Source organism: Nilaparvata lugens, chromosome 7, assembly GCF_014356525.2.
Source record: "Nilaparvata lugens isolate BPH chromosome 7, ASM1435652v1, whole genome shotgun sequence".
NCBI lineage: Eukaryota > Metazoa > Arthropoda > Insecta > Hemiptera > Delphacidae > Nilaparvata > Nilaparvata lugens.
Window position 1 is genome coordinate 33,633,010 of NC_052510.1, and position 23,091 is coordinate 33,656,100.

Consider the following 23,091-nt stretch of genomic DNA (forward strand, 5'->3'; position numbering starts at 1 on the left):
CCGAGATACACAGTTTTGAATATAGAGATTAGCTATTTTTCTGTGTATTTAAATAGGGGTTAAAATACACTAAAAGAGGATTTTTTCATCAAATTTCAGTTATGATACATTATTTTGAACTGCCCTGGCGAGCTGAGAAGAATGAGCTGTAGTACGAGGAGATCTGATCATTCTGTCAAAAGTTATCCTTATAAGTGTTTTAAGTTTTGATCCTTGATGTATCCTTATGAAGTAACCCCCCACTAGGAAATACTGAAATTAAATGTTTCTAACGGGTGATTCTCATAGAAAATAACCCTCGTGAGATTATTTCAGCCGAAATATGTATTATTTTGTTAGGAAGGCCTTGAAAAGGTATTATAATAAAAAATTGTATTTTGGCTGTAGGTCATGATTTTCTATTTTTGGGTGTATTCCCCCTCCCCCCACTACTATATTCGAAAATTCCTAAGGAATCCTGTTCATAATGAATTGTTATTTCACGTGATGTGTGGTTTTTTATCTATACTGGAAATATATCCAAGTTGTATAGGATAGAAGTGGTAGGTTTGCTTATTTTTGAAAACCCCTTTTTTGAAAATTCGTAGCTCCGGAACCAAAAATAGTAGAATCCTGCGCGACCACTCAATTTATTGGAAATTTATTCTCTTTAATTTTGTCGCGAATGATTTTTCTTGAGAAACTCAAGTTTTACGAGATAAAATGGGAACATTGGAAAAAGTCCGAAATTTTGGGGGTTTTGGGGGTAAAGTCGCCCACTGGCGTGTCAGCAAATTTCAGATTCGAATTCAGCGCCCCAAAATGCATATAAATATAGAACCGTCAAGAAGAATTCTTTCGGGGCTGTTTCCTGAAACGACCATTTGACTGGACTATTGCATTTGTCGAGGATTCAATAATTATTATAAAATAAAATTTTGGTGTACTTCCGCGTACTTATATTTTTTGAGAATGTCACTAAGAATTCGCAATTATGCAGGAACGTGTATAAGGTATTTTATTTCCATCTTGTGATGTGCTCATATGTTTTTTCTCTGTAGTCTGTGAAAATGCTTTGCACTTGTTTCTTAATTTCCTCACTACTTGTATTTTATTCAATGTTCTGCCCTGTTATTATATTATATACCACATGTTGTGATACTCATGGGATACCGGTAACAATAAAGAACATTTTAAAAAACATTTTTGAAAATTTATCTTCTTTTAATTTTCCAGCTGAAATCCCTTTCACATCTGATTGTTTCAATCATTTGGTTAAAATACCCCAGATTCGACAGAGAAGAGTTGTGAGAGGTAATGTTATGTTCAATCTATCAAACCAAAGTATTAAAAATTGTGCTTTTCAATCATCATTAATCAGTATTTTTAATAATTGATCGAGAAGGTGTAGGTGTATTCAAAAATCTTGGACCTTCTGCTTATAAATTATTAATATACCGTACTTTTTATAGTGGACATTTTATTCTTAATATACTTTGACTGCTTTACTTGTAAATGATAATTCAATAAATTAATTTTTTAGAGATAAATTTGATAATTCAGACAATATTAATTTCATGAAATATAAAAACTCAGTTTTGAACTGCCAAATTTTAGTGGAAAAGCCTGGTAATATGGATAGTAGAATATAAGTGAAATAAGCAAAATAGTCCATTAGAAAGTTCTAACCTGTGAGTTATAATATTGCACTTTATTGTAGCGTTATAGATGTTTGAAAGAATGTTACTTATCAATGTTTCATTTTTCAGGTTTATGTAGGGTTCCAGAAATTTTGAAAAATGTAACAGACCAATGTCAAGCATTGCTGAGTGATGAAACAGAGGATAAAGCAACATACGAGTATTCTTGGTTGAAGAGAGACATATATAATTTAAATCAAGATGTGCAATCACCATGGAAGTACGAAGAAGCAGAGAAATATGAATATCCAGAGCAGCATATTGGTATGACTTATTAATAAATACTCAATAATGACTACTTTTACTAATAAATTCATTTATTTATTTATTCATATTATTTATTTATTCATTCAAGGAGACATCAGGTAAAAACCCATTTTGCCTCCTTCACACAATACAATAATTTCCAACATAATACCGTACAATTTTCAATAGAAAGAAGATGGAAAGTGTGAGAAAAGAAGAAATATTTACCCTAATTATGAAATTATAGAAGAAATCATAAAATAAAAAAAGATTGTGCTTCTACTTCCAATAGCTAGGTTGAGTGTGGTAGAATAAGACTGGTTTCAACTTAAGCTGGACCTAACCAATTATATTCCAATTTCATTTGCAAATCCAGTCAGTACCTAATACTATTAGTTCTGTGAACAGTAGACCTCGCGCAGAAATATCAAAACAAATGTATGGAAAAAAGTTATTTTGAACCACAGCCTCCTCTCATGGAATGTCAACTGGAATTTGCCAACTAGGCAGCCCGAGATAAAAGCAGTGAAAAGTAAAGATAAATCAAGTTTAATTCAAGTTGCAATGAATTTATTGAGTAATAATTGAGTATTAATTGCCAATAATTCAGACCAATCACAATTGGGAATGCAATCAGTAAAATCTATGAAAAAGGGATGTTGATCCGTGTTGTTGACCATCTGATTTGAAATGGTACATTGTCAAAGAAGCAAAACACGGTTTTCAAAAAGAAAAATCTACAAAGTCAGCTTTTGCATCTCTGGTTGAAGATCTGATTGAGATGCTGGATAAGAGCGATAAGGCAGTGGGAGTTTTTCTGGATTTAAGTGAAGCTTTTGATTGTGTGGATTCACTCTATTTTATTAAAGAAGTTGGAATTTGTCGTAGTGAGAGATGCTGAGCTTGAGAGGTTCAGATCCTATCTTGTGGGTAGAACTAAGTGTGTAGAATTGGCAAAAAAGGGAAATGGGGTAATAATGAAATACTTATCAAATAATCAAAATACTTATCACACCTTTACAGTCAAGACAGGTTTACCACAGGGCTCAATTCTTGGACCACTTTTGTTCATATTGTATGTAAATGATTTAACTCATGTGATTCAAAGAGGTAAAGTTTTGGTGTTTGCTGACGACACATTCTACATTTTTTAGTGCACAGAATGTCGATTTTCTAGAGATTTTTGTATATGCACACGCCATAGCCCAATTCCTCGAGAAACATAAACTCGAACTAAATGTGCCTTTTGAGGCGAGCCCACAGCATATGGCCAAAAACGTGTATAATACTATTCAATTTAAATTCGTGAACTGAGTTCTGAAATGGTCTTCAAGAGAAAATTAAAGTTTGATTAAGTGAGAGATGTTTTTATGACATTGGTGAACTTTTAAATCAATAATTACAATAGTGTGGTTTAAGTAAAAACTCAAAATTCAACTTAATTTTATGATCTGCAACTTTTGCAACCTAACAATAATCTGCATTATTTTGATTAAACTTCAATTCAATCTGTGATATAAACTTCCTTTTGTTTTTAATTATCTAGACTATTTTATCACATACGGTATGTATATTGTGGTGACATTTGTAATGTATTTATGATGTGTATTGTCCTGTCTATATTTAACCTGTGTTAATATTGCATACGATTGTGTTAATATTGCATAATAGCATATTATGTTATCATGCATACGGTAACATGATAAATAAAATTGAATTGAATTGAAATGAATCGAAAATCCAGTTTCTGCAGTTCTAGCACAAAAATGATTATAGAGAGATTAAAGAGATGGATGTACAGATTAATGGAATAAGTGTTGAGCAGCCTACGTGTGTGAAGTATCTGGGTGTCCTACTGGATCAAAACTTGTCCTGGGATCACCTTGTTGAAAAATGTCATCAGGGGTATTTGCACTCAAGCAAATATCAAGGCTGAGTATAGGAAATGATAAACTGACAACTGCAGTGTACCATGCCCTCATAATGTATTATATTCGTTATGTCATACTTGTGTGGGGAGGTTCCAGTATTTATATATTTAGTATATTTAATAGCAAGTGTACCTAATATTTGTTAAATATATTTCAGGTGAAACTGAAACTACGGTTCCAGTACTTAGTGGTTACACAGCAAAGCTCGATCAAACTTTACAGACATCTGTGGAGAAGTTGACTTACTTGAAGAATAATAATTGGATTGACGCATTAACTCGAGAGCTATTTGTTGAGTTTATTCTCTACAATGCCAATACCGACATGTACTGTTTGGTACGCTTACAAGTGATCCATCCAGCCACTGGAGTTTACCAAACCCGCATCCACGTAATATTAATACCCGTTTCTAATATTATATGGACTTTTGATAATAATTTTCAATTGACGTAAAAAAACTATGTTATTGTTGTGAGATATCCACTATAAGTACATGTGCTGGATATATTTTGTTTGGTCAACTCATGCATCATCTTGCCTGGTTTTTTAAATTTTGCTATGAACTATAGTTTGTGTAAAATAAGTTGAGACTTGGCCCTCCATCCGAAGAAATTACATGGTTGCCAATTCGTGTAAAATTGCAACTTTCTAAAGTTTCAAATTCAACGTCAGAATTGGATGTTGAATATCATCCCCGATATCCGCTAGTAGTGCTAGAAAAGATCCAGGTTTGAAGGATTAAAAGGAAATTTGACTTTTATGATAAAATTGGAAACATCGCGAAAATTTGTTTTTCTTTTGAATATTACTTCTCTCAGAATTATGGGGCGTCGTAATGCGTAATAATTTTATATCAAATTAACGGGGAGAATGTTTCCTTTCTATTGGTGTCCGGATAATTTTTATCCGACATATAGTTATTTTTTAATTAATGTTTATGTTCGTCAATGTCGAGACTTTTTGAGCATAAAACATGAAATTTTCGACATGCTGGAAACTTTTTTGTTTCGAAAGATAAGTGGGTGGTGAAGGCGAGAAAGATTCTCAGAAATAATTGAAATTATTTTTTCCTACAGTTACCTTGAAAAGTGACCATTCCTGCACTGATTACAGAACGCAAAGAATCACTTTTCCGCTCTAGTGTGCAAAGTATTACTTTGCGTATTCTTAATACTTTGCGTATTATCTTGCAGCCATCTCAATCAGCTGTTGACATTGTTGGCATGTATTTTGAATGCGAATTTGTTCTATCTATATTTTTTCTGATTTTCAACTAAATAAAAATGAGAACTCATTAAATTCTACATTTTGAATATTATTAATTATTCATTATTTCGAATAATATTTCTTTCATTATTAAATTGATTGGTTGAAAAATTATTAAGAAATTAAGATTTACTCAACATTTTCCAAATTAATTGGATTAATTCAATTTTTAATATGAATAAATTATAGATTATTAATTTTCAATTGGATTATCAAGTTTAAAATAAATTAAAGTTGTTATTAATAACAAAATTATACAGACAAACATTTGATGAATTTCAGCCATAATTTTACCCATAATCAACCACTTTCATATTCAATGGTAACTGTAGGAAAAAATTTTATGTGAAATATGTGCGCAAAGTTCCTCTGCTACACTCAAGAAACCATTCCGCCCTTGCCTACGGCTCGTGCGTAAACATTTATTTTGGTGCAGCAAACTGTCACTTTGCGCACTAGTTGCACAAAATAACTATTTCAATTGTTAAAAGTAGTCGGAAGATCGTATTTTGGTCTCCAAGGACTTTTAAAGTTCGGTGAGCGGCTGCATGGTATGCATTGTGTACCAAATTGTATGCTAAAAGCTGGAAATTTACGAGATATTTGACTGAATTATTTCAAACGTAAGCAGCTGATTGCCTCTAGAAAGGTTGTAATGAAACACTGCTTGGATTATTTGAGGCGAGATTGTCATTTTCACCATTATATAATAATGTGGCATGTAGTTGCTGAATTTTTCAATCGTTCTGTATTTTTGTTGATCCCAGCCATTCATAGCCTCTATGGTGGCACACAATTCAGCCGCTGTCCTTGACTTTGAAAATCCTGAGAGGCCAAAATACGTTGTTCCGAGTACATTCTTGACAATTGGAAAAATAATTTCAATAATTTCTGAGAAACTTTCTCGCTTTCACCACCTACTTATCAAAGAAATTTCTAGCATGTCGAAAATTTCATGTTTTATGCTCAAAAAGTCTCGACATTGACGAACATAAACATTAATTAAAAAATAACTATATGTCGGATAAAAATTATCCAGACACCAATAGAAAGGACACATTTTCCCCGTTAATCTATATATATAAAAGCGAAATGGCACTCACTCACTGACTGACTCACTCACTCACTCACTCACTCACTCGCATAACTAAAAATCTACCGGACGAAAAACGTTCAAATTTGGTAGGTATGTTCAGTTGGCCCTTTAGAGGCGCACTAAGAAATCTTTTGGCAATATTTTAACTCTAAGGGTTGTTTTTAAGGGTTTAAAGTTCGTCTTTTAGCATGTATATTCTTCTTCTCCCAATATCTTAATTATAATTGAAATTTCCATATCATATGTTACTATAGAACTATAATCTAGATAGAGAACCTCTTCGAAACAGTTGTTAACTGGCAACTAAATTAATAATTTTGTCAGGTTGGCATTAAGTTGAGTTGACTTTGTTAGGTTGGCACCAAGTTAAAGATTTAAATGCATTTATCGCGGAAAAATTGATTGGGCACTGCTACTTCAATCCTGGGAATATTATATTACAAGCAGTCAGGCTCGCTTTGCTCGCCATATCCGTTTAGCCAGACGTTTAGTCTGGACCCCCGACTGGATTGTCCTAACATATGATAAAAATGCCCAAATGAGAAATGCAGACGAGCGAAGCGAGCCTGCTGCTCCCATTCTTGGACGATCCCGTCGGGGGTCCAGGGGGCGGAGCCCCTTGGCTAGACGGATATGGCGAGCGAAGCGAGCCTGACGGCTAGTTTGATATAAAATTATTACGCATTACGACGCCCCATAATTCTGAGAAAAGTGATATTCAAAAGAAGAACAAATTTTGGCGATGTTTCCAATTTTATCATAAAAGTTAAATCTCCTTTTGATCCTTCTATCCTTAAACTTTTCTAGCACTACTAGGATATCGGGAATGATATCCTACATCCAATTCCGACGTTGAATTGGAAATTTGAGAAAGTTGCAATTTTACACCATTTGGCAACCCTGTAATTTCTTGGGATGGAGAGCCAAGTCTCAACTTATTTTACACAAACTATAACTAAACATTAGCCTATTTGGGATGAATTGATAATAGACATATATTTTATTATTATTCAATCAATGATGTGGACATTGAGGCAGTGTAAGAATGAGTTCAAAACAAGTAGCCTACCTTTCAAGAATCAGTGGACTCTCAGAAAATTTATTTGTATCATTAACATAAGGATTTTTACTTTTAATTTGGTTTCCGAGTTCAGATTTTGAGTTTTAACAGAGAGATGGTAGACTTTTTTATTTCTTTTCCAGAATACACGAGAAATTTCGAATTTGTTTTGAAAAACAAAACTATATTTTTTCAACTTTTATGGTTCAAAATATACAGATTAATTTTTGTTTATTTCTGATTTTCTGTACAATGAGTTCCCTATAAGCACCAATTTATTTTTGAAAATTTTAAATCATACTGTCTTCCAACCGTATACTAGAGTTTTTTATGGAAGTTGATGCTAATTCATAATTTTTGTTTTCAGGTGAATTCTTTGGTCATCGATTTGATCAGAACCAATCCTGTGGTGATGATCTGCTTTTTTTGTGTCGCTTGTCTAGTTTTATTGTTAGCTTGGCGAGCGTTATCCAATCTACTGCTTTATGGGTTTTTCGAATATGCAACTCGCCCTGTTCATATTTGGGAATTCTGTTCTGCAGTCACAGGTCTATTCTATATATTCTGGTTTTCCATTAAATATCTGGAGTTCTTCATGTATTCAGAACACACGAAACAATCTTTCCAAAAAGACTATATTCCGTTTTCTGTGATTGGTGTAAAACAGCACTTGAAATTTATCCTGATGTATTTGATGGGGCTCGTTACTATGGTTTTTATATGCTCGTTTCGTTTTGGTAAGCCTTTTGAAGTGATGATTTCAACCATGTGGTATTCAACACCCAAGGTTTTCGCTATTGCAAAGATATCATTACTTTTTGTTTCGATTGTTGATATAATGTTTGTCTTGTCTCAAAATCCACCTATATTTCGACTTGTTTATCCATTCCATTATCAATCGCATTTGTCAAGTAGTAAAACTCTGTTTACAAGTAAATCACTTGAATTTTCTCTTCGTTTAATTTTCTATTTAGCTCACACTTTGTCTTTGGTATTTGTTCTAATCAGCTATATTGAGTCGCGTTATGAATGTGTTGGACGTAAATCATACAATCTTTTGCATTTCATTCATGAGAACTATTTGCGGAAATGTTGGAGGAGATCTTGAAATGATGGAGCAATGCGATTCTCCAAAATCAAATACGATGCTGACCAAATAACATTGGATAGCTATATACCTTGTTAGTATCTTTAGAATTGTTTCAATGCCATGCATTTCTCTGTCTTTCTGTAATTTTCATGAAATTAAAATGCGCTCCACCATCGTGACTACAGAAGGATGTAGGCCTACTTGGAGAATGATATTATGGAATATTATCTATTTATTTTTGAAGTGACTAATCTTATAATTCTCAATTTATTTTTTGTGATGCACTCACTGTTTTGCACTCCGTTTATAAGTCAATGGCTGATGTATTCTGTAAATCACTTGTTACTGTGATTTTTTTTGAAGATGTTTGTTTTTTTAAAGATGATGGGTTTCATGGTGACCTTCTTCTGTTGAATCTCCAAAAATATTGAAATAAAGAAAAGGTTGTTGGTTTCAATGGTAGATTTATAAAGATTTATCTTAGCTTCGTCTTCTACGAAGTTATTCTGCTGTTTTCGAGTATGAATAAAGTGTTTTTTATCAATATTTAATCTCATCATTTTTTAATAATATCTTAGGAAACATGAATAGAACGTTAACTAATGTCAATTCGCCAAGATATTGAAAAATGAACGAATATTATTTGCACTCATCCATTAATTTGATGTACGGTAATTCGGCATTTTTTATATTATATTATGTGAAAAAACTATTCATTCGGTACAACAAAATCTTCAAAATCTAGATGAAATTTATCAGATAGAACAACATTGTACTAGGAAAATAACAATTTGATTTGAATTATTTTTTCAATTAATTTACTTTGTTCATTCATAATTTAAATAATGAGTAAGTCTATTTTCCTTCTGATGAGTGGATTGTACATACTATGATGCTTGGAAAATGGATGATTACAGTACAATAACATGATTTTGTATTCAACATTTATGCGGATTGGTTGAAAATAGACTTGGAGAGAATTGGCTATGATTACAGTAGCGGATAGCATAGGCGTGTATTACATATGCAAATAATAAGGGGCAGACTGGGAAGTGATATTAATCACACAATGAAGAGCAACCATCCATCTTTCGAGAGAAAAGGATATCCTTTGAGGCGAAATGAAAAGGACGTGAGCAATTGTGAGTGAGTGATATGAGTGCATTTTCCTTACCAATTTAGGATGTAGCCCTCACAAGGTCACTGCAACGTTCTGCCAGTATGCTGTCTACTGTTCTTAACAACAGTTACTTTTGTCTTGTACATTTTCACATTGTAGCCTACACTACTCGATTTCATCATAAAGCTCAAACAATCTGATTAGTTTTAATTGAGATATTGCTGATTAAATTTCATTCATAATGGTCTTGTAACATTTAATTAGAAAGTATCTACATACCGTAATATACTAAAATTAAATGGAAGACTATCATATTATGTACAAGTTTGTATAATATTAATATTGTTGATGAGTTGGAATTCATTGCCACTGACCTTATTTTTATTTTAGACATAGCTGATTGAATTTCATTCTTTATAATTATCTAATTGAAATGATGAACGCCTAACAACTCATTATTTGGAACAGAATTCTTCCTATCCTTGAAATAAAGTCATTAGCTTAATATTAACAATCTTATATCATTATAAAATGAAAAATTGCTGTCAAAGAATTTCAAGAACAATTATTATCCATGAAATTCGATTTTGCATTGAATAATGCAAGAAAATGCATTAACTTAATGTTGTATAAATTGCATATAGGACTAAATTAAATTTTATTGTTACTGCGAAAGAAAAATGGTTATATAAAAAAATGCTTCGTATGTACGATTTTAATCGTACCACATGACTAAAATAATTATTTTTTTACAGAAAATTTTAAAAAATTGTTCTTAACCAATTGATTCACATTGCTTGAAAATGTATTCAATAAATTCAATGTTAAAAAGCATAGAAGATGTTTTGTGATATATTGCTTGTGTCTTATTTACTGAATATTGTATTTAATTGCTCAATCCATTAAATAAATAATTATTTAATTTAAACATTTTATATATAGACCTACGGTAATGCATTAATATCGGGCTTCGCTCGTTATTTTTATTTATTGATAAACAGAACACAATTCTCTAAAATGATCGTGTTTACATTTCACAGTTGCCAAGGATGAGACCTAGTGCAATCGAATTTTTATATCATAAACCTACTATGTTCCAAATTTCGTGAAAATCATTAGAGCCGTTTTCGAGATCCGTTGAACATAAATAACCAGATATAAATATATAAAGATACAGAAATTGCTCGCTTAATATAATAGGAATATCGGGGGACCGAGCTCTGCACTGGAGTGTAAAAGCATAGAAAATTTGTAACGAAAGATTTAATTTATAGTTTATATTTATTTATTCATTTTTACAGTTATATGGGGAGGCACAACAGGCTAATGCCCAAAATTGTCCCTTTTCAAATTTATACTACAGTCCAAATCAAAATCTAGGTTAAGCTACTATCACTCATCAAAATAACAATTTATTCACACTTCAAAAAACAAACACATCATCAATTAAAAATAATCAAATCCGCACCACTACCTGTTTGATTGACGAAGGGAGCACAGCTCCCGAAAATTTTCGTTTGAAATGTAAGTTTTTAAGGCTATGTACACATTGTAGCGTCGCACCGCGCGGTTTGAGACGCGCGTCCGACCGCGCGGTGCGATATACAATGGAGATAATGGCAGCGTCCACATGCACCACTCACTCAAATCTGGACGCGCCGCGCACTGCGCCGCCCAGACTTTCAACCTGAACCGCGCGGCGACAGCGCAGTTCCCAGTACACTACAGTCAGTTGGACTGTACACATGAGAGCAGTCGGACGCGAGATTTGATCTAGTTCACTTGTTTTGTGTAGTGATTTTACAGCAACTCTGTTCAGTGTGCAGCCATGGAAATGAACAATTTTGACACAGAATTGTTTATAGAAGAAGTAAAAAGTCGACATGTTATATGGGATATGGCGAGTCCTGATTACAAGAACAGAACAAGAACTTAATGCCAAGTCGTCTTTTACGATCTCCAACAACTCGTCAAAAGATGAAATCGACATTCGCAAATAGTTAAAAAATTTGGGTTCGTATGTCCTCAAGTTAGGGTAAAGTGTCACAAAAGCACCATGCGTTAATCTATCGGTCAAAATAGGATGAACCCAAAAGTTTCTTTGCCTTCTTTTTCTCGCTTTATATCTACGATACACAAGCCACATACATGTTACCTCTTCAACTTCCATTGCTAAACTGGAGGTGGACGCCGCGTATACAACGCTCGCATGTGTACAACTGCAGAATTTTGGACGCGCGTCGCACCGCGCTTCTACCATGTGTACTTAGCTTAAGTGTTTTTAATCTATCTGTGTCGTGTGTATCCTGTTTCAATTTATATTATAAAACTATATATAAATATATATACTATGAATTCGATTTAGAATGATATACTATGTTTGCTACAATATTTGTTAATATACTATGTATCACTAACAGCATCTAGTTACTATTTTGGACTTTCTGAAGTGAACATGTTTTCTAAAAAAAAGAGAAATAAACGAAAATAAGTTTCTCTTGCTGAATTTTTCTTCTCGTGAGATCAGCTGGATGATCCCACACACATGCACTCGTCCACTCTCTTCCATTACGGTATCGATAGACGACAAAATTTCCAGCTGTTTTTCCAAGGACGTATTTATCCTTCAGCGAGTTATATATATATATATATATATTATATATATATATATATATAGAAATTGCTCACTTAATACACTTTTTATAGGATAAGTTGAAGATGAATCTCCAACACATTGCTATATCATTAGATTGAAATTAAGTTATGCCATGGGATTAGTTTTCTTGTTTTATAATTGGCTATAAATTTTGAAAATGTCTTAGCTTCTTTAACTGGAGAGTTTAATTTTAATTCAAATATTTCTATTTGTTGTTTAGTGGAAATTATGTATGAGCATCATGATATTATAATTTTATTCCTTAAAATTCATAGTAATAATTACTATTAACAATTATTATTAGACATCTTCGACTTCAAATTGAAAAATCAATTTATTTGTTTATATTAATCATGAGTATTTTTATCTAATTAAGATTAAATACAATATTTTTGAAGAGTACGGCAACTATCTGATCAATCTATTGTCAATCTTTCATGGATCAATGCAAAAATCAATTTTTCGTAACAAAAATTCATGAGGCAAAACGGAAACCAATACGTTAAGTACCTACGTCAAGCAAATTCTGAAATAATACTTTAATCTGTGAGCGTTTCTGTGATTCAGAAATCAATGATTCAATAAACGTAATATTAATTTCCACTGATAATTTCGAGTGTGTGCAGATTATTATTGATGTTAGGCCAAATCAGGTGAAGGACTCATGAATGATAACAGCTCATTAGAGACACACCCATTCACTAGCCAACAGGAAGCTACCTCCAATTCGACAATTTCCATATATAGCCTACTATTCATCAATTTTCAATGATATTTTTTAGATCCATATGCGATCGAACGTTTTGTGAATACTTCGATATCAAATATTTAATATCTTACATAATTCCTCATCCAATCATCTAGGAAAAGAAAAGTTTGATGTACTTTTTTCCTTAATAAAATCTTTCCTCTCATCTATCTGACTTCCTTCTTCAACTTATATTATATTAGTTTATTTCAATAATCCCTGTCATAAAAATCATAAGTTGCAATAAATTTATAATGAATGTGTCTCTTTTATTTAATATTTCTGATAAATATGCGCCTGATATCTATCAAAATAACTTTTCTGGTAGCAAAATTAATAGAGGACCAGGTAGGCTGAGTCCTGAATACAACTTGTCCTACCAAAACAATAGGTAATGCGAATAATTGCAAAATCAAGTAGTGAATAATTGTTATTTTTATTGTTGAATTAATTGTGATGTAAGTTTCAAAATACATAAGTTGAATGTGATGCCAATTGTAAAGACTTTCAATTTGTAAAGAAACAAATTGTAAAGAAACAAGATTCAAAAAATAAAATGATTTTGTATTCAAAATTTTGAATATTATTCAATGTCCTGAAATGACAAACTCTTTGATTGCCTTTGTAGGCACAGCTCATAAGTAAGATAAATCTATATATGTAAATGAACAATAGCAGTATGAATGATAATGAATGAATGAAAATAGATAAATGAATGAATAAGAATGGATGATATTACAAATTTATGATGAATATACAATTACTCAACCTGAGTATCTTGAGGATGTCAAAAGCTGTCGAAGATTGTAGGCATTTGTAAGAAATGCTCCGGCAATGGAAATCATCATCACCATACCGGCCAGAGAGTGGGAGGGTATACGTAACCCCAAAGTGGAATGCTAAATTGCACAGTCGTCCAAGTGAGTGGGAGGGTATATGGAACCCCAAAGTGGATGCAATTTCGACTGTCAATAGAGACTGCAGACCTTTATCGGTAGATTCGATCGTAGGTAGAATTGTAGAACAGATTCGGTAGCAGATTGATTCGAGAGATGTAGAGAGATTGATTGAGTTTCCCAAAATCCAAACAGAAGTTTGAGATTCAAACACAATCCGTGAAGACATACAAGTTGTTTGATTGAATTAGGCCAATATTTATCGCAAATATGCCAATGAAACATGAAAGTATTGAATATTCAGCTGGAATAAATTCAAATTCGAAAATTGAAAACAAGAGTTGGCCAATTTTTACATTTTGGAATCAAGTTGAAACAAAGAAGCAGCACACCAGCGCCACGGCAAGCCGAGTGGAGCAAAACCTACCTACAACAATTTCCGCAAGTGAGAAATGCTAGAATAAAGATACAAAACACAAATATTATTCAAAAGCAAGTGAAAAAGGACAAATTTGAAATTAATCAAATAATACTAGACAACAAATTGAAATTATTACAAAGATACAAATATTGAAAACAATGCAGACTAAATCTGCCAAACGTTGGCTATACTGGCAATGCGCTAAGTTCAAAAATCAAGGATGATGCAAATTGAGTTTTAACATAAACTGGGCCCCGTTTTGCAATTGGAAGAATTGTAAAACAAAGAAGAAAGAAAAAATATGTTAAAGAGATTTGCATCATTCGCTATCATCTAATGGCAAAGGTGCAACACTAGCAATAGAATGTTTGAAAACACCAGAATCAGTTAGAACCTGGATGACTCTAACCTTGTCATCGGAGCCAGGGAAAACCTCTGTAATACGTCCAAGCTTCCAGAGTGTTGGTGGTGTCCCAGGATCCTTCAATAGCACAAGAGTGCCAACTTGAAGATTGGGTGATGAAGAAGACCATTTATGTCTTTTCTGAAGAGTAACTAAATATTCTTCAGACCATTGTTGCCAAAATTCCTTTGTGACTTCAGCAAGTCTATTCCAACGTGCAAGAAAATTCACATGTTTGAATTTCTGCTTATGAGAAGGCAAAGCATTGAGTGGGCGCGCAATGAGAAAATGCCCAGGTGACAAAAATTGAAGATCAAGAGGGTCCTCAGACAATGGAACAATAGGTGAAGGATTCAAAATAGCTTCAACTTGTGCAGAAAGAGTACACATTTCTTCAAAATTCCAAATATGTTTGAAAGCAATAATTTTATATATACTCTTGAAATTTCTTATTCCTCTCTCCCACAGACCACCATGATGAGGAGCTCTTGGGGGAATGAAATTCCATTGAATGTGCAAAGATGCAGCTGAATTTTGAAGTATTTGTTGATTGCTAGGCAAGTTGAGGAAGTCACCTAACTCTTTGAGATCATTATTTGCACCCACAAAAGTGGTAGCATTGTCTGAATGTATATTCCTTGGAATACCTCGTCTTGAGATGAAACGGGTGAGAGCAGCCAGAAAGACTGAAGTGGACAGCTCTGATACTACTTCTATATGTACAGCACGAGTTATCATGCAAATGAAAAATGCAAAATAGGCTTTACCAAATGTCCGTGACTTTGGACCACCAATACGGAGACTAAAAGGTCCAGCATAGTCTAGACCAACATTCATGAATGGAAAATCAATATTTACACGCACAGAGGGCAATTGACCCATCAATTGTGCAGCTTGAGTATGAGTGAAACGAAAACACTTGATACACTTTCGCAGAACATTCTTAACAGTATGCCTTGTTGATGGTATCCAGAACCGTTGTCTGATTGCAGCCATGGTTGCTTGCACACCAGCATGACACAATTTGTTATGATGATAAAAAATCAGTGCCTTGGTGAATTTGTGATTGGCAGGAAGCAATATCTGATGCTTGAAATCAAAATCAATATTAGCATTAGCTAAACGTCCTCCTACTCTTATGAGGCCATCAGAGTGAATGAACAAAGACAAAGAATGAAACTTACTGGAGGCATTCAACTCATCATTTGCACATAAAATTTCCAACTCCTTGTGGAATGCTTCAGCTTGAATGGCCTTCAATAGATGAATTTCAGCATCTTCAATTTCATCAACTGAAAGGGCGTCAGTATGGCGATCAGCAACTTTCTGACGAATGTTATGTAAAAAACGCAGAACATAAGCAGTGACACGAATAATTTTAAAACTATTGGAAACACGTTCAGAAATAATGGATAAAGGTGAAACAACTGCAGTATTTACAAGAACTGTATTGGGAGCTAGAATAGCTACATGAGAAGAGAATGACCTCCAACTATCAGTTGGATCAGCCAACCATGGGGGACCATGCCACCAGAGTTTGTTGTTTGCTAATTCACTAGGAATCATGCCACGAGAAATTAAATCAGCTGGATTGTGAGATGATTTCACATAGTTCCAGACATACTGTGAGGTAGATTCTTGGATTTCACCTACTCTCAATGAAACAAAAATTGACTTTCTGTCAGGAGGAGACTGCAACCACTTGCAGACAATTTGAGAATCTGACCAAAGAAAAACACCTGAAATAGTCAAATCAAGAGAATTCAAAGCACTTACAACTTTGTTAATGAGTCGTGATAATACTAAGGCACCACAAAGTTCCAAATTTGGAATGGAGACAGGCTTGAGAGGTGCAACACATGATTTTCCACAAAGAAGATGAGTTTGAACAACATTATTTTGGATGGTGTGTACATACACACAAGCTCCATAAGCAGTAGTGCTAGAATCAGAAAAACCATGAAGTTCAACTATGGAACATTGATCTTTTGATACTACACAACGTGGTATTGAAATGCTTGAAATTTTGGATAGTTCTTGTATGATCTGCAACCACTTCAGTAGCATGTCATTGGGCAGACTATCATCCCAATCAATTTTTGCAAGCCATAAATTTTGAAATAAGATTTTTGGAAGGATTATGATGGGACTAATGATTCCAAGTGGATCAAAAGTTGAAGCAATAACTGACAGAAACTCATGCTTTGTGAATGAAGTCTTTTCAGAAATTTTATCAATGTTAGAACAGATGGATAGACTATCAGAATTGGAATTCCACAGTAAACCTAGAGCTTTGGTTATTCCATTATCAGGATCTGAAATTGGTTTAACAATGGAAGTTTCTAGCAAATTGGATGGTAGTGAATTCAGTAACTCAGGGGAATTGGACATCCACTTCCTTAATTCAAAACATCCTTTATTCAAAGTGGTGAGCAATTGATGTGACAATTCCATGGCTTGTTCCAATGTAGATGCACCAGAGATTAGGTCATCAACATAAAATTCTTGATGAATTGAATGATACAATGGAGAATCAGGTGTTGATTCAAGTTCAGCAAGTAAATTCAAGGTTCTAGTGCTGAGATAAGATGCACAAGCTGTCCCATAAGTAACTGTGGCCAATTGGTATTCTTGAAGAGGTTTTAAAGTATCATCTCTCCAAAAAATATGATGCAAATTACGATCAGAAGGATCTAAAAGAATTTGGTGGTACATTTTAGTTATGTCCGCGATGAAAGCAAATGGTTGCATACAAAATCGTAGGACAATGTCAAAAAGGTCTGACTGAACAACAGGACCCTTGAAGATAACATCATTGAGAGAAATTCCGGTTGATGTTTTGGCGCTAGCATCAAACACAACTCTTGTTTTGGTTGTAGTGGAGTCGGGCTTGAAGACAGCGTGATGTGGAATATAATCGACTTGTTCCTCAGGGGCTGGTGGCGGTACAGGGTGCATGTGACCTAAATCTTCATATTCCTGCATAAATTCAACATATTGAGGTTTGAGCTCAGGTTCTTTAAGAAATCTTTTTTCCAATGAATGGAAACGTTTCATAGCTTGAGTCCTTGAATGACCAAGGGTGGCAAATGAATCCTTGCGAGGTAAGGACACTTGGAAACGACCATCTTCATGCCTGATGGTATTTTCTTTGTAGTGTGCTTCAACCCTAGCACACTCAGGAGAGACAGGAATAACTGAAGAGACTTCTTCCAGCTTCCAGAAGGTTTCCAACTGATTGGAGACTTCAGCTGTGGAGACAAAATTGGTAACAAATTGATTAGATGATTTTTTGAGTGACACTGATTTAGGTAATTGACAAGAGCCAAAAACAATCCAGCCAAGTTTTGTATTTTGTAGGATTGGAACATCAGGTGACACAATAATTTGATTGCCAGTCATGATTGCGGCATAAACGTCAATACCCAATAGGATATCAATTTTCTTAGATTTATGAAAATTTGGATCTGCAAGTCGAATATTGCTTGGAATCTTGTAATAGTTAAGATCAATTGTGACACGAGGAATACATGAGGCAAATTTCTCAACAACAATACATTCTTGTTGCGTTGACCAAGTATGATCAGATGATTTTATTAATACTGAGTGAACAACTGTAGATTTGGCTTGCATACTGGACACTCCATTAATCAGATTAGTTACATGACGAGAAGGAAGAGCTAATCTATCAGCCAACTCTTGAGTGATGAGTGAACAATCACTTCCTGTGTCCATTAAAGCATTACATGCAATTAATTCACCATTTGAACTAACAACCAGAACCTCTGCGGTAGGTAATACTTGAACTGATGACTTATTATTAGAAATGTTGGATGAAGAATGTTGTTGAATGTTGGTTGTGAAACAACTGTTGTTTCTGAATTATCAGATTGTGAACTAACTGAATTTGATGCTGAAGATGAATGGGCACTAGAAACGGTGCACTCATTCTGAGACTGAATCACATTAGAAACAACATTCTTACCTCCTGAATTGCTAGTAAAGGAATCATGTAGAACAGTGTGATGTCGCTTATCACATTTTTGGCATCTCTTTGAAGAGCAGTTGTGATTGTCAGTGTAAGGATTAAGGCAATTGAAACACAACCCTTTCCTTTTGATTGCATCATAACGTTGATTGATGGGAATCTTTGAAAAATTGACACATTTGAAAATCCCATGAGATCGATCATTGCAAAATTGACAGGATACTGATGGCTGAAAATTATTCAGAGTATTATTTTGAGCAAAAGGACGAGTATTTTGCCTAACATTGGGTGCATTTGAAGTAGCTTGAGTAAAAACCCTTTGATTAGTTGGTGGATTTGAGGGGCTATGAGATGGAATAGCATCCATTACCTTACATTGATTTTCAAGAAATTCCCACAGTTTATCCATAGTAGGGATTTCATTTATTTCAATACGTTTTTCCCATTCGCGCAAGATATTAGAGTCAAGTTGAGAAGTGATTTTTTGCATGTAAAGTAAATCTTTTATTTGAACATCCAATTTGAGCGCTTCTAAAGCATTAATGTGACATTTACAGTGATCAATGAAAGCTCTAAGAGATCTGGAACAATTTTTCATAAGTGCTGGGGGTGATTCAATACCTTGAATGTGGGTACTTGCAATTAATCTGGGGTTATTGTACCTCTGTGTAAGCAGATTCCATGCAAGCTCAAAGTTTCCATTCCCTGGAGGAATATTCTGAATGTGTGCAAGGGCTTCACCACTGAGAGCTTTGCACAAATAATACAGCTTTGTAGCTGGAGCCAAAGTTTGGTTTTCAATAACCATATTGGAAAAGGTATCACGGAATTCAAGCCATGAATCAAAGGAACCTGAAAATTCTGGTAACGGTACCATTGGTAATTGTAGACCTTGATAAATAGGCATAGTGGGTTGCAAAGGCAGAGAATTGACATTATTAGCAGTCACTGAAGCAGATGGCGATTGATTTGTGTTGATTACACTATTATGATCTACAGACCCCGGTGATTTGGGAACTGGAGAGGAGTTTGGTGACTGATGTTCCATTGCCGGTGCTTGAAATGTAGCAACTTGCTGCTGTGAATCATAATTTTTCAAAATTGTATTTACATTAGCAATTAACATTAAAAATTTTTCTGTGACAATTTGATGTTCATTGTCATCAATGTCATCTGAATCAAATTCCAGGCTTATCTCTTCATAACGCTGCTCAAAGTTGAGCAATTTAGTTTTGACTGCTAGTAGTTTTTGAAAATCATTTTCATCATTGATTTTAAAATTGAAATATTCAGTATAAAGCCAAGATAGATTTTTAATGATGCCACTTCTCACAGTGAGAAGGCTGTTTCGTTTGCCTTTAGGAGGCATATTGAAAATTGGAACGATACCTCAATTGAAAATGTTCGACCTCCTCTTACACTGGATGGCTACTGGTGTTGTATCCAATTGTTGGGAACAATGACATAAGTGCTTGGTTGAATGTATCAGTATGAGCAACTCCATACAAATATTACCCTTGAACATACAGAAATGAACACTATGAATAAAAGTATAAGACAATAATCATTACACAATTGATGTAAAATAATGAATAAGAATAAATGTATTTTCTAAGCATAAGTCAATATGAAATATCCGGACCGGAGACGGCCAAACTTATATTGATAAATATGCGCCTGATATCTATCAAAATAACTTTTCTGGTAGCAAAATTAATAGAGGACCAGGTAGGCTGAGTCCTGAATACAACTCGTCCTACCAAAACAATAGGTAATGCGAATAATTGCAAAATCAAGTAGTGAATAATTGTTATTTTTATTGTTGAATTAATTGTGATGTAAGTTTAAAAATACATAAGTTGAATGTGATGCCAATTGTAAAGACTTTCAATTTGTAAAGAAACAAATTGTAAAGAAACAAGATTCAAAAAATAAAATGATTTTGTATTCAAAATTTTGAATATTATTCAATGTCCTGAAATGACAAACTCTTTGATTGCCTTTGTAGGCACAGCTCATAAGTAAGATAAATCTATATAAGTAAATGAACAATAGCAGTATGAATGATAATGAATGAATGAAAATAGATAAATGAATGAATAAGAATGGATGATATTACAAATTTATGATGAATATACAATTACTCAACCTGAGTATCTTGAGGATGTCAAAAGCTGTCGAAGATTGTAGGCATTTGTAAGAAATGCTCCGGCAATGGAAATCATCATCACCATACCGGCCAGAGAGTGGGAGGGTATATGTAACCCCAAAGTGGAATGCTAAATTGCACAGTCAACCAAGTGAGTGGGAGGGTATATGGAACCCCAAAGTGGATGCAATTTCGACTGTCAATAGAGACTGCAGACCTTTATCGGTAGATTCGATTGTAGGTAGAATTGTAGAACAGATTCGGTAGCAGATTGATTCGAGAGATGTAGAGAGATTGATTGAGTTTCCCAAAATCCAAACAGAAGTTTGAGATTCAAATACAATCCGTGAAGACATACAAGTTGTTTGATTGAATTAGGCCAATATTTATTGCAAATATGCCAATGAAACATGAAAGTATTGAATATTGAGCTGGAATAAATTCAAATTCGAAAATTGAAAACAAGAGTTGGCCAATTTTTACATTTTGGAATCGAGTTGAAACAAAGAAGCAGCACACCAGCGCCACGGCAAGCCGACTGGAGCAAAACCTACCTACAACGATTTCCGCAAGTGAGAAATGATAGAATAAAGATACAAAACACAAATATTATTCAAAAGCAAGTGAAAAAGGACAAATTTGAAATTAATCAAATAATACTAGACAACAAATTGAAATTATTACAAAGATACAAATATTGAAAACAATGCAGACTAAATCTGCCAAACGTTGGCTATACTGGCAACGCGCTAAGTTCAAAAATCAAAGATGATGCAAATTGAGTTTTAACAATTTCAAAAAATCTATAGGAAAGCAGCAATAAATCGCAAGGTAGGTGCCGTACGTTAAGATCTTCTTTAGTATTGAGTTTATCAATATCGGGGCACCGAGCTTCGCTCTGGAGTACAGAAGCATAAAAGCATATAGTTTTATTTATTGATACACAGAACACAATTCTTTCAATTGTTTGGGGATGGACCAACAGGCACAGTCCAAAACTGTTTCTTCCCCGAATTTTGATATATAGGCTACACTATAAAATACGGTAGCCCAAAAAGTAGGTTATGTTCCATTATGGTACCGGTACCTACACTTTTGAATTCCAATTTTTAGTCCAAACATTTGAAAACAGAAAAGCTCGAATTTAGATTTTCAACAAACCAAATAACACCTACTAATCACTTAAAACTGTAAAATAATTATTAAGTTTGAAAATTTTGATATAGGTAATTTAATTACTAAAAAATTTATAGTAATTCGATTGCTAAAAAAAATGTATAGTAATTTAATTGCTAAAAAAATTTATAGTAATTCAATTACTAAAAAAAATGGTAGTAATTTTTTTAATAAAAAATAATGGATCTTGAATAAAATCATATCGTTGGTCATGTCAACAAATCAGGTAAGGTTGATCAAGTCGGTTCAAAGACCTTAAAGATGCATATCACTTTAAAGTCTTTGAGTCCGTTTATCTTTATAACTGCCAGATACTCCTCATGAGATCCGCAGATTGATTGCCACTAGTTCAACAGCTGAAGATAATTCTGTCTCTCTCCCACACAGGCACTTGCTTCTCCCTTTATCGACAGACGACTAAATTATCATCTGTTTTTACAAAGATGAACAATTATTATCCTTTTCAAGTCCTTCAGTGAGAGTTCTCAGGGATGAGACCTAGTGCAATCGAATTTTTATATCATAAACCTACTATGTTCCAAATTTCGTGAAAAACGTTAGAGCCGTTTTCGAGATCCGTTAGACATAAATAAATACCCAAATAAATATATAAAGGAATTGCTCGCTTAATATGATAGGATTGGATTATATTTATACGATCTCTGAGCTTTTTAAGAACCCAAAAAACAAGTACATAAACACTTTATACCACCATTTCCTATTAAATTGTTGACATCTTGAGACCTACATTTTATGAACAGCATCGTTCATTCAAAAATATAACTTAGTAAGCAGAGTGTATTACCATAACTTATTACCCGTGTTATCGGATGGGCACGTTAAACTGTCGGTCCCGGCTGAAGTATGACAGTCGTAAGGTCCATTGACGGCTTAAATAAAATATTCAGGCGGTGGGACCTTTCGCAAGGGACTCTCCACCACCAAAAGCCATACGAATTTTTTTTTTTTACCTAGTTTCTCCTTTTTTCAAAGAACACATATAACAATAGGAACTTTGTTAAACTTGAATAATGAAATTTGGTTGGTCTACCTACTCAAACTTATTATTTTTTTGTTATAGGTACGAACTAGATTATTATTGATTCACGTGGAATAAGTTTGTTTTTAATATAGAAAATAATGCGTGATTATTCTGGAAAGCTGAA

General features: G+C 33.8%; 2 protein-coding genes across 2 annotated transcripts in view; one reads left to right on the forward strand and one right to left on the reverse strand.

Moving 5' to 3' along the window:
* The window catches only part of LOC111056057 (polycystic kidney disease protein 1-like 2), a 127,479-nt gene extending 115,611 nt beyond the window's left edge, over positions 1–11,868 (forward strand). The window contains exons 15-18 of the mRNA XM_039432581.1: positions 1,216–1,293; positions 1,749–1,943; positions 4,014–4,246; positions 7,646–11,868. Coding sequence (XP_039288515.1) covers positions 1,216–1,293; positions 1,749–1,943; positions 4,014–4,246; positions 7,646–8,386 — 1,247 coding nt within the window. The 3' untranslated portion in view covers positions 8,387–11,868. The remainder of the gene's footprint in view (positions 1–1,215; positions 1,294–1,748; positions 1,944–4,013; positions 4,247–7,645) is intronic.
* A 5,677-nt stretch (positions 11,869–17,545) lies between these two features.
* LOC120352376 lies at positions 17,546–18,932 on the reverse strand. Its single transcript, XM_039432586.1, has 2 exons — positions 18,598–18,932; positions 17,546–17,863 (listed from the first exon to the last, which is right to left on the reverse strand). Exons 1-2 carry the CDS (start codon positions 18,802–18,804, stop codon positions 17,666–17,668), a joined length of 405 nt encoding a protein of 134 aa, XP_039288520.1. The 5' UTR covers positions 18,805–18,932; the 3' UTR covers positions 17,546–17,665.
* Between the last annotated feature and the right edge of the window lie 4,159 nt (positions 18,933–23,091).

Coding starts and splice junctions, on each gene's coding strand:
- LOC120352376 (XM_039432586.1), bottom strand. CDS start 18,804: ATGATCGATCTCATGGGATTTTCAAATGTGTCAATTTTTCAAAGATTC. Junction 17,864..18,597: donor CTTTACTAGCAATTCAGGAG/GTAAGAATGTTG, acceptor TTGTCTCCACAG/CTGAAGTCTCCAATCAGTTG.